Raw genomic sequence first — 11,027 nt, 5'->3', positions numbered from 1 at the left:
TCTGACCTACTGACCACCCCCTTCTAACCCACCCCAGGTACCATTGGCCTTCCTGGCCACAAGGGCCCAGTGCTGGCTCATGGTCACCCTGCTGTCCCCAGGACCCCCAGGTCCCTTTCCCCTACACTGCTCTCTAATAGGTCATTCCCCAATTCATAATGGAACCTGGAGTTGTTCCTACCCAGATGCAAAACTCTACACTTTCCCTTGTTAAACCCCAGTGGAACACAAAGTAAGAGAACAACCAATGCAGATGAATTGAAGAGAAAAGGATGGCATGGAAGGAAGGAGCATCAAGAGGATGTGAAGAGCAGGTCGGTGAGTGCTGAACAGGAGGAAGCAGGAACCTGACCCGGAGGAGCTGCTGGTGAGCGGGGATGATGGTTGTGCCCGGCAGCTAAAAAGAGACCCAGGAAAATGGCCAGAGCCGCTGTCTTACTTGGACACGACAGCCTGGTTGAATACGACCCGATGGCAATGACTGGCTCCTACAGACAGCAGACATTGGACAAAGATGAAAAATCTGAAGCTCTTAATGTGCTCCTGAAGATTTTTGTTTTGCAGAAACTCTTTGTTTTTTCACACAGCCGATGCCAAGGGCTCACTGACCACCTGTGCAGGACACGGAACCAGAGCCCGCACTCCCCCCGCACACCTGGGCTCGAACCAGCGCCCTCGGGGCGGTGCTGGGCCCAGAGCCCAACCCCGGAGTCTCGAACGGGAGCAGCCTGGAGCTGGCGGAGACAGACAGAGGGCTCGGCCCTGGTCCCGCTCCGGGAAGCAGCTGCTGGCCCGGACCGGGCGGGCCCGAACCCCCGAATCCCCGGTCCGGCTCAGCCCCCAGCGGGGCCGCCCCGGCGCTGGGGCCACCCCGGCCCCGCCTCCGCCAGCGCTTCTGCGTCGCGGCAGCGCCCCCTGCCGGCGGCCCAAAAGCAGGCCTGGCTCCCGCGGGCTGGCGGTGGTTTCGTCTCCAGTACCCCCTGCCGGGCCTCACCGCCTCCTGCGGCCACGCAGGCGGGGAGTTCGGAGGGGCGAGTGGCGGCGGCGGCGGCGGCAGCAGCAGGACTCTGCGGTCCGGCCTGCGGGGCTCGGCGGTTCGCCCGCACACACGCCCTGCACGGAGCACATCCAGCCCCGGCCTCCTCGCCCCGCTGCATGGAGCAGCTTCCGCTCCCGCGCCGGGGGGAGCGATGCCGGCCCTGCCCTGCACACACGCTCCCCGGTGCCCACTGCCGCGGGCTGCACCGGCAGAACAGAGCAGTTCAAGTCGCAGGTATCGCTACAGCCTCACAGAGGTATCTGTTCTGTATTTTTCTTATGTATTATTAGCGTCTCTCAAGCATGAATGTTTAAACCTGAAGCTGTAAACCTGAACCATGAATGTTTAACTCCTGAGGACTGTGTTCCCATTGCCCTGGGAACACTTTTCCCTGCCCGGGACATCACCTGGAGTTTGGAAACTGCTGCTGTACCTGCTGCCTCCATTCACAGGTGCTCACTGCCGATCTCATAACAAATTGATAGTCCTTACAGTCACTAGAGCATCACCCAAGTTTATTTTTATTTTTCACAGCTTCTACTCAGAGTTGGCCAAATATGACCAGGTCAAAGATTAGTTACATGCACATCTAGTTACTTGAAGGAAGTAATTATTATCTCTGTTGGATGCACTGATGTCTCTGTTGTAGGGGAGCATGCTGCAGTTCTGGTCAGGGACACCTCATTCCTCAGATTTCTAAATAATATAAATATTAAAAAAAGAAAGATATTGTAGAGGTTATTGGAACAACCGAATTATTTGCGGGGTTGCTTCAGGTCTGTGGCTGCTGCAAACGTTCTGCCACATTCCTGGCAAAGAACCAATATCTCCGAATTCTGCTGGAAGACCTGGATTCTTAGAGTTGATCACATCAGGTCTGTCTCTTGGGAGGCACCTCACGGCCTTTCAAAACCTACTGGTTTTGAATAAGTGCCAATTTCTGGCCTTCCTTCATGAGGACACCCCTGTGCAAGAGTGGGAGCAGCACAGCTGTGGCTGCCAGCTGTTTGGGCAAGGATTTTTGTGGCACTTGCTGCATAGGAATGGTCCTCTGCAGCCCTCCAACTCACCTGTCCTCCAATATCACGGCTTTTGGCTCGCAGCTTGTTAACCTGACATTCAGCAATATCAGCTCGTTCTTCAGCTTCTTCCAGCTCATGCTGGGTCTTGCGGCATCGTGAGAGATTGGTGTTTGCCTGTTCTTCCTGAAAGTCATGCAGTGCCATCAGTGACACGCGCACAAACTCGTGTTGCCCCATTACTGTTAACCAAACACCCCATGGCTGCACCACAGTAACATCACTCCCTGCATTGCCAGCACTCTCTGCATTTCTATGTAGTATTGTCAGCAACAGGAGCACTCAGCAGGGGACAGAACAATTAGTCCTGATGAGTTCCAGCTGGGAAAATTAGCTAGCGTGGTTCCAGAAATACAGCAACTCCAGGGTAATTACAGCTGTGCCTGCTCTGTTGTGAGCCATAAGTCTTTATTACATAAGGACTATTTGAAGGCAGTGGTCATTGCTATGCTATCAAAGTGAGTATTCAGCTGTTTTAGTTAGCTTGGGAGCCTAGACCTTTTAGAAAACTCCACCCAGGGCCCACAATGGTTTAAAGAGGGTCCTGCACTTACAGCTTCCTCTGCCTGTTTCTTGTATGCTTTCACTTTGAGCTGCAGCTTGTCTACCAGGTCCTGGAGCCGGAGAATGTTTTTCTTATCCTCTTCAGACTGTGGGCATTGAAAATCAAGTCAGCTTTAGAAAATGGACTGAGGTGATGCACATAAGAGGGCAGAGGATTTGAAATACCTGGTAAGTGAGCTCCTTCAGCCTTCGTTCATACTTGCGAACACCTTTCAATGACTCTATTCCTCGTTTCTGCTCAGCTTCAAGCTCGTTTTCTAACTCGTGAATCTGAAACACAGTATCATGGTGAAGAGAGCAAGGAGGGCAGCTTCCTGCAGCTGCTTCTTGGGGCCAGACTAGCTAAAAACTGCTCACCATGCTATATTAGTTGTGAATCTGTAGTTATTTCTAGAAAGAACTTAGCTGTGCATACCTGGGACATTTATAATCAAAATTAGGCTTAAACCTGTCAGAGAAGAGGAAAGTAAAACAGGGGAGGGAGGGTTCTATCAATGTTCACCAGGTAAGTGGGGAAAATCTGTTTCGTTTATTATCTTCAAACCCAGCTCATCCTCCTGAATAGCCCTTAACAACCTCCCATAGCTCCATGCCTCTTCTGTAGTTTCTGTAAGTCAAACCTGGACACCGATGTTTTTATGACTGTGTGGATGTTCCCTTCCAAAGCCAAGAGCCACTAATTCCCTGCATTTTGGAACAGGAATATTTGAACAGTGCAATAAGTGGGTCAGACAACGGTCCATCCAGCCCAATGCTCTGCCTCTGGGAGGGGCAGCAGCACATAGTATTTACGGACAGCTTGGAAACCTGGCCCCTATCTACTCTCCTCACACTTGTCCAGCTTCCACAGTCATTAGATTAGAGGTGTAAGGTGGCATTTCTGTGCCTGTTCCCTTAGTATGTCTATAAACCTGCTGATTTCTAATCACTTGTTGAACCTTCTACCAGCTGCCTGTGCAGCCTCCCATGGCAGCAGGTCCCAGAATCTCAGTAAAGTGCTTACTTTTATTTCTTTTAAACTGATCTCCAGGTGTAGGTGTCCTGATCTGCATCTTGTGTTCTTCTCATATTGTGCATTTCGATGAATAACCGTTCAGAACACATCATTGCTGTCATGATTTGGTACATACCCCCTCAGCCACCTTCTCTCCAAACAGAAGAGTCCCAGCCTTGTTTGTCCCTCATCATAAGGTTCCACCTGCGATTTGCTGGACCCATCTCTAACTGTCAGGTCCTTCTTGACTTGCAGAGACCAGAAGTGCATGTGGTATGTTTAATATAGTGGCAAGTGACACTCTCTGTCTTGTTCTTAGTGCCTTTCCTAATGAAGCCCAAATTTTTTTCTCTTTTGAGTTTTTCCTTCTACTGCACATTGAACAAACGGTTTCTGGGGCCTGTCATGGATGAGACTGAGATCTCCTGCTGAGCTAGTTCCAAGTTCATCTCCGAGTAAGTATGTTTCAAATTATTTTTCCCTAAATAAGTTACCATGTATGTCTACCATGATGTTCATCTGCCACCATTTTTGCTCACTCAGTTTTTATGAGGTCATTCTCGAGCTCCTCACCCACAGTGCAACATTTGACTACTCAGTGTAACTCTCATCAAACCTGCTGGAGATACCTGAGGTTGTCCCTGTTGTAACCTTCCCAAGAGGCTCCAGCAACCAAGAGCCCAATCAGGAACTTGACAGCCTTATCCTACCCTTGTTTTCACCATACCCTCGCCTCCAGTTTCTGAAGTTGCTTCTTTCCGCCCTTCAGTGCCAGTTGCTCAGCCTCATCCAGACGGTGCTGCAGGTCCTTCACCGTCTGGTCCAGGTTCCTCTTCATCCTCTCCAGGTGGGCGCTGGTGTCCTGCTCCTTCTTCAGCTCTTCTGCCATCATGGCTGCCTGGTTTGCAGTGCACAGGTATGTTATGGATGTGCTTCCCTGTCCCTGGCAGGTCTGCACTGTCCCTGATAGCAACATCAGCCTCACTCAGGCAGTGCCCGTGGCTGTGCTAAGGGTCTGTCATGTAAAGAGGATCACTGTTTCTCAGTGTCTCTACTTCTGAAACTACTCTTCCTTGCAGAACAAGCAGGACTGGTGACAAGAAAAAAAATAATTACGGCATGCAAATGACTCAATACCAAAGTTTCATTTTCAAGAGTCAGTGGGATTTTAGGGGCATCTTGGATTATTACCAGCTAGTGCTCTGCATCTCTGGCGTCCCATTTTGTGCCTAAATTTGCCAAAGAGTCAGACTCCTAAGCAGTTTTTGACGGTAAAATGACCCTGAGTATCTTGAACTGCAATGAAAAGCTTGTGCCTGCTGAGATCTTTGGAAGCTGGGGTGGACAGCTGTCAGCGCTGTGACAGGCCAGAGCGGGACCTGCCACCCTGCCACTGTCGTGCAGCCAGGACTACACACTGCAGGGCCAGGCACACTGTGACTCTGTGCAATAGCGTAGCCATTTCCTTTTCCTTTTTCATATACATTTCCTGTATAGTCCTACGACTTGTTTCTTCTGATGCTGTGGAACTGTAGCCTTGTTTAAATAAGACATTTCCATTCTCTGTTTTTATTTCTTACATCTGTAGCATTTGTATAGAAACATGCATGATTTTGGTCTTAATTTCCGCTTTTCTGTGCTGTATCCAACAGGGCTTGATTCAGACTACTTTTTTCCTATTACAATTTTGCCACCACCTGGTCTACCCTGTCTGTTACATTTATCCTGGAAGCAAAAGTGAATGTGGATATGGGGAAGGGCAGACAGGACACATCTCCAATACAGACTGCTAGCAGAACATGAGCGGAGGACTAGACTGATGGGGTCTTCTGTAGCAAGCAATAGGCAGAGACTGTGTGAGGCCCGTGTGGGAGGGATTGTGTCACCAATGTTTTCTGTTCCTATGTTGAATAATTGCCTTTCTAAAGTGACCGCAGGAGTATAGAACGGAAGACAGGCAAGCAAGAGGACTCACATCTGTGATTGCTTTCTTTGCTTTCTCCTCTGCATTTCTGGCTTCCTGAATGCTGTCTTCGACTTCATTCTGTAAATGGCTGATGTCCACTTCCAGTCTCTTTTTGGTGTTGAGGAGGCTTGTGTTCTGTTGGGACAGCCCGAAGACAGGTCATTCCCACCCCATTTCGTGCCACTCCCACATGTCTGCTGTAACGGACACACCAAATACCTGCGAGTGGAGAAGTTGCACTCGCTCGCTGGCATCAGTCAGCTCCTGCTCGGAAACCTTCCGGGCTCGCTCTGTCTGCTCCATAGCAGCTCGCATCTCCTCCATTTCTGTTGTCATCAGGTTGTTCCTACGCTCTACCATAGCAAGCTGCTCCTTCAGGTCTTCATTCTCTCTCAAAGCATCATCCAAATGGAGCTGGGAATCCTTTGAAGGTGAAAGCACCATGAGACTCAGAGGCAAGCAGATTGAGCGACAAAGACCTGTAGGACAGTAGCCCTTGCGGTCCCTACCTTGAGTTGTCCTTGCACGGCTTTGAGGTGCTTCTGTGTCTCTGCTACCTGACGGTTGGCATGGCTCAGCTGTATTTCCATGTCATTCAGATCTCCCTCCATCTTCTTTTTCAGCCTCAAAGCATCATTTCTGCTTCTGATCTCAGCATCCAGTGTGGTCTGCATAGACTCTAATACCCTCTGATGGTTCCTCTTCAGCTGTTGAATTTCCTCATCTTTCTCTGCAGTCCTTCTATCAACGTCTGACTTCAGCTGGTTCAGCTCCAGCTGAACACGCAGGATTTTTCCCTCTTCATATTCTAAAGAGCCCTGCCAGGGTTGAAATAATTTCTCTCTGTAGTGTCCATTACTGGGAAATGCCCATGCAGAATTTTGGCATTTTTCAGCCAGTAATGCCGATATATTTACCTTACTGTGGGCCTTTAGAAAAAGCCTAGCTGTGAAAAAGCTGACTGCTATTCCTGTACCCAAGAGTCATTACACCTCAGCTGGATATTAATCGGGAATTTAGGAATAGGACTCGTTAGGAAAATGCCTCCAGTGCCACAAGGTCTGGGCACTGAGGGCTGCAACGACACTGCAGAGCTAACAAAACATTTGGAAACATAAAATATGACAGCCAAGGCTCATGCTCAAGAGCAGCTTGCCTTCTCTTGCATCTCCATGCTGAATTCTGCACTTAGTCCCACCCAAGTGACTATGTGGGCATGTTCCCCTTCCATACAGCTTTTTCACTCTGACACTCTCATTCTCCCGCTTCAAATGTCTAGGAGTTAAAAGCCTGAGGCTTTTACAACCACTGAACAGAAATAAGCACATCCAGAGAATGAAACAGCTGATGTAGCCTTGGCATCCCTTTTAAGAACAGACCCTCCAGAAATACTTATTTCTCCTTTTTGATTCTAGAATGAGCCTATGGTGACTAATTAGGGATTAGACTGATGACATTTAGATGCATAAATTAAAGCAGATGAATTTGCATGGCCACTATAACTCTTGCTCCTACTACCTGCCCATCTACTGAGATTTAAAGATTAGACATGTCAGTTGTTTTTTACTTCTTTGTCTGCCTAAGGGGAGTTACAGAACAAGTAAGGTGAGGCTCTTCTTGATGGTGGACAGCAAAAAGACAAAAGGCAACAATCAAAAGTTTCTACAAGGGAATTCCTGACTGCATATAAGGATAAAAATGTTTTCCCATGAGAATGATCCTGCAGTGGAAAAGGTTGTTGGGCAATACCACCTCCATCCTTGGAAACGATAAAGACCTATTAGACAAGGCGTAGGGCAACCTAATGTAACTCTAAAATTAGCCCTGTCTTCAGGACGTTGGGCTAAAGGCCTCCAGAAATACTTTCCAACTTAAGATAATTCTGTGTCTCTGTGTTTAGGGCATGCCCTAGGTATACCATGTGCAGCTCCATGAAATGCTCCCAAAGAAATTATGTGGAGAATCAGATATGTTTATACAGAAATAATAAAAGCTTTTCTAAGAGGCAGGGTAATAGGGAACAAAAGGCAGAACCCAGACAAGAGGGAACCGAAGGAACTGCAAGCTGGCATGGATTGGGAAAAAAGTAAGATTTAAAGTTATGAAGGTCTGAGGGACAGCCAAGAACAGTAAGGAAGACCCAGAGATCATGGAATTGTGGGACCTGGCATGCAACGTGTGTCAGCAAAGCATGTCAGTGTATCAGTGGCACCTCCAAGATTTAGCTGATCACCAGCAACATTTCCATATTTGTCAGAACCCCTGTGCTGCAAACTGCTTCCTCTCTGAATGTCTTACTGTCTCCCATTCACTGAACACCGGGGAACTGAAGAAACATAATTTTAATTCTCTTCAGCACTGAGCTTTCTTTGAACAGGAGGTGACATCGAGAAGACTTTTAAGTACGGATTAAACCTGATCCGAAAACATCCTTGATTAATTTGACTTGAAAGCAAAAAATTGTCAGAGTTTTGAAATACAAATGAACTTTCTTCAGCCATTCATAGAAGCAAATTCAAACAAGGGGTGCAAAATGAGCTCAATTTTAGTCTGGGACTGAGATTTTTTTTTTGGTGCATGATAGCACAGCAAGGAGTGCCGCATTGGTATGGGAGAGGAGCAGTCCTTGTGCTATTGGGTCTGCTTTTGCTTCCATACTCCGCCTTTGTGACGGTGTCAGGATAAACAGGAATATATAACCTCCAAATTTCCTCCATTCATGATCTCTAAAAACAAGCCTCCTTATTGAGGACACTTGCCTCTGCTTCTTCTAATGCTGCTTGAAGGTCACACTTTTCTTGCTCAATTTGCTTCTTTGCTTTCTCCAGTCCATGATTAACTTTTCCAGATTCAGCAATCTGTTCAGTCAGATCAGAAATTTCCTCTGCAACACAGAAAATACTCACTCAAGTCATCATAGATAATGTTGTCCATGGCACATGTCCATGCAGTTGCTGTTTGGCAGTGGGAGGGACAGAAGAGTTTCTGGTTTCATCATCATTTCTGTCCATTCAGTTAATTTGGTCCCTGTCCATGAATGGAATTATGAAGGTAGGGGAATACCATGAGGAAGTAGAATGCTGTAATGAGCTGTAGGTGTGTGCTTACAGGTGACCAGGAAAGAAAGTTGCCTAACCTGAGCTTTGGGCAAAAATCAAGAAAAACAAAACCCTGGAAAGAGGCAGAGCTCTGGTAGCCCAGAAACATGGAAGCATCTTAGGACTCCTGGTGGATCCCAGCTGACAGTGATCTGAACTTACGTTGGAGGTTCTTGTTCTCCCGTCTGACAGTCTCAGCCTGGTCAAGCATTTCTTCATAGGCATTCTTCATCCGGAAGATCTCTGTGCTAAGAGAGCGAGACTCCTTCTGCGCAGCTTCCAGCTCAGCCTGACTCTCCTGGTACTTCTGCTTCCATTCAGCCAGGACCTGGAGTGACAGGAGCATAGGAATGACCCATTCTGTGACACTCCTGTCTCTGCACGTTTACAGGACAAGAACCCCAAAGGCATGGCCCATCTTACGGTCTTTTACTTTGCACTGTTCTCTGCCTGTGACAATCGATTCATTGTGATACATACTCTTGCTGTTTTGGTGGAAGCTACTTAAATTATCCTCTTCAGCCAGCAGTAGTACATACCTCAAGCTCTCAGGCAGGAGTTTGGTTTGGCACCAGCCTGGACACAATGTGGTTAGTCCGAATGAGGATGTCTGAGCCTTTTTATTATTGCAGGAGCTCGTGGTCTTGCACTCAGCCCAACAAGAAAGATCATGTTCTACTGATTGTGTCCTGAGTTTGGTACCACAGCCCCGTGGGGCATCTGTTTTAGCACATTCACCTAATGCACCCATACCACGCTGGGCTAGGGAAAAGGCCGTGCAACATCACTTGGTCAAACAGTGTTGATTCTTTTAAATGTTATTAAAGGCAGTGAAGGCTGGAACTAGCCTGATTACAAGCCAGGGCTTGTTAGATTGCATGTCAATACCTGCTCATTTTGCTTGATCAAAGACTAGAGATGGATCCTCCCAGTCTCCCTTGTGAAGACTTAACACTTCTAAAAACTATCAGAAAATGACTGTATTGTTTGCTGTGGTCATCTGGGGTTACTCACACTGTCACATCATCGTTATTATGTGTCCCATTGTGTGATTACCACAGCTTTGCTTTGGATAAAATGTCATTTATCTTACTGTGAGGGCAGAACTTTCATAATTTCAGAATTGGGCCTGGCCTTTCAAATGTCTAAGGATGTTCAGATCTGGCAGGCACTTTGAATGAACCTTGTCAAAATTCTTCTGCTTTTTATCAAATGCTGCACAGGCTGCGTTCGACCTCTCCACGTCAATCATGAGGTCATCCACTTCCCCCTGCAGCCTCTGCTTTGTCTTCTCCAGGGAAGCGCACTTCGAGTTGACAGCCTCAATCTGTTCCTCTGACTCCTGCAGGCGCTGAGCAAGCTTCTTTCTGAAGGATGAGACAATCAATGCTGAGAGAAGGAAAATTCTATCGTTCTCAGAAAATGGACGGAAAGGGAGTTTGGCATGAGAGAGGTGGGCAAAGAGAGCAATTTAGAAAGCTGTGATGCTGTGAACAGAGAGCATCAAAAGAAGCCAGGGATGACACAGCATGCTGAGGTGGTGCGTGGGCTGGGACAACACCTACCCAACGGGTTGACTGTACCAATGTGGAGAAGAACTAGAAACAGATTCAATAATGGAAGTGTAAAGAATGTGGGTTTTCAGCTACTATGATTAACTCTATAGTTAATGCACTGGAAGTCTCCTTTCTGTAGATACTCCCAAGCTGCTACTCCTTCTCCCCCTTTAAACCTCTGCTCACTCCCCTTTTCACTCCTAACACGTGACAAAGCACAATGCTCTGCATATTCCCACTACAAGCATATTCTGGTTTCCTCCTGTTCCCTCTCACATTTATACTTAAATATCATTCTACTTGCTCCAGACCATCCCTTCCCGTACTTGGCCTCCTCCAGCTCCTCCGTGCGCTGAATAGCGTCAGTCTCGTATTTGGTTCTCCACTGGGCCACTTCGCTGTTGGCCTTGGACAGCGCACGCTGCAGCTCCCCCTTGGCTTCCTGCTCCTCCTCATATTGTTCCCGGAGCAAGTCACAGTCGTGGCGAGCAGACTGCAGGGCGTGGGCCAGGGCGTTCTTGGCCTGGGTATTATAATTATACAGAGTCAAAACATTAACAATTTGTGACTGAAGTTTTTTTTACTGCATTTTGGTAAGAATTTCACATCTCGCTGCACATGTGCAACAGTTGCGAGAGTAACAGAATGAGCAAAGTGAATAACGTTAGGGACTGTGTGTTTCAGTTGAACAAGATCAAGCGCTTGTCCATCTTGTCTGGGACGGTGCTGCT

General features: G+C 47.6%; 1 protein-coding gene and 1 long non-coding RNA gene across 7 annotated transcripts in view; one reads left to right on the top strand and one right to left on the bottom strand.

The window, feature by feature from the left end:
• The first annotated feature begins 1,071 nt into the window (after positions 1 to 1,071).
• LOC136109528 (uncharacterized) overlaps positions 1,072 to 11,027 on the top strand; it is a 45,759-nt gene continuing 35,803 nt past the window's right edge. For 3 of the 6 annotated variants that reach the window (XR_011741772.1, XR_011741768.1, XR_011741769.1), the window contains exons 1-3: positions 2,110 to 2,850; positions 4,036 to 4,131; positions 4,446 to 4,592. This is a non-coding gene — a long non-coding RNA (uncharacterized lncRNA). Of the gene's footprint in view, positions 1,296 to 2,109; positions 2,851 to 4,035; positions 4,132 to 4,445; positions 4,593 to 11,027 lie in introns of those variants that run through there. The other 3 variants (XR_011741771.1, XR_011741770.1, XR_010652515.2) reach the window with 3 other exon arrangements.
• LOC139829301 (myosin-4-like) overlaps positions 1,574 to 11,027 on the bottom strand; it is a 35,337-nt gene continuing 25,883 nt past the window's right edge. The window contains exons 29-40 of the mRNA XM_071816292.1: positions 10,623 to 10,819; positions 9,924 to 10,107; positions 8,903 to 9,068; positions 8,396 to 8,526; positions 6,152 to 6,460; positions 5,862 to 6,065; positions 5,652 to 5,777; positions 4,404 to 4,574; positions 2,848 to 2,952; positions 2,673 to 2,768; positions 2,110 to 2,244; positions 1,574 to 1,735 (exon numbers count right to left, since the gene is read on the bottom strand). Of these exons, the coding sequence (XP_071672393.1) occupies positions 1,721 to 1,735; positions 2,110 to 2,244; positions 2,673 to 2,768; positions 2,848 to 2,952; positions 4,404 to 4,574; positions 5,652 to 5,777; positions 5,862 to 6,065; positions 6,152 to 6,460; positions 8,396 to 8,526; positions 8,903 to 9,068; positions 9,924 to 10,107; positions 10,623 to 10,819 (1,839 nt within the window). The 3' untranslated portion in view covers positions 1,574 to 1,720. The remainder of the gene's footprint in view (positions 1,736 to 2,109; positions 2,245 to 2,672; positions 2,769 to 2,847; positions 2,953 to 4,403; positions 4,575 to 5,651; positions 5,778 to 5,861; positions 6,066 to 6,151; positions 6,461 to 8,395; positions 8,527 to 8,902; positions 9,069 to 9,923; positions 10,108 to 10,622; positions 10,820 to 11,027) is intronic.

Source organism: Patagioenas fasciata, chromosome 18 (assembly GCF_037038585.1).
Source record: "Patagioenas fasciata isolate bPatFas1 chromosome 18, bPatFas1.hap1, whole genome shotgun sequence".
In the NCBI taxonomy this organism is placed as follows: Eukaryota; Metazoa; Chordata; class Aves; order Columbiformes; family Columbidae; genus Patagioenas; species Patagioenas fasciata.
The sequence above is the reverse complement of the archived record's forward strand: the minus strand, read 5'-3'. Positions and strand labels throughout refer to the sequence as shown.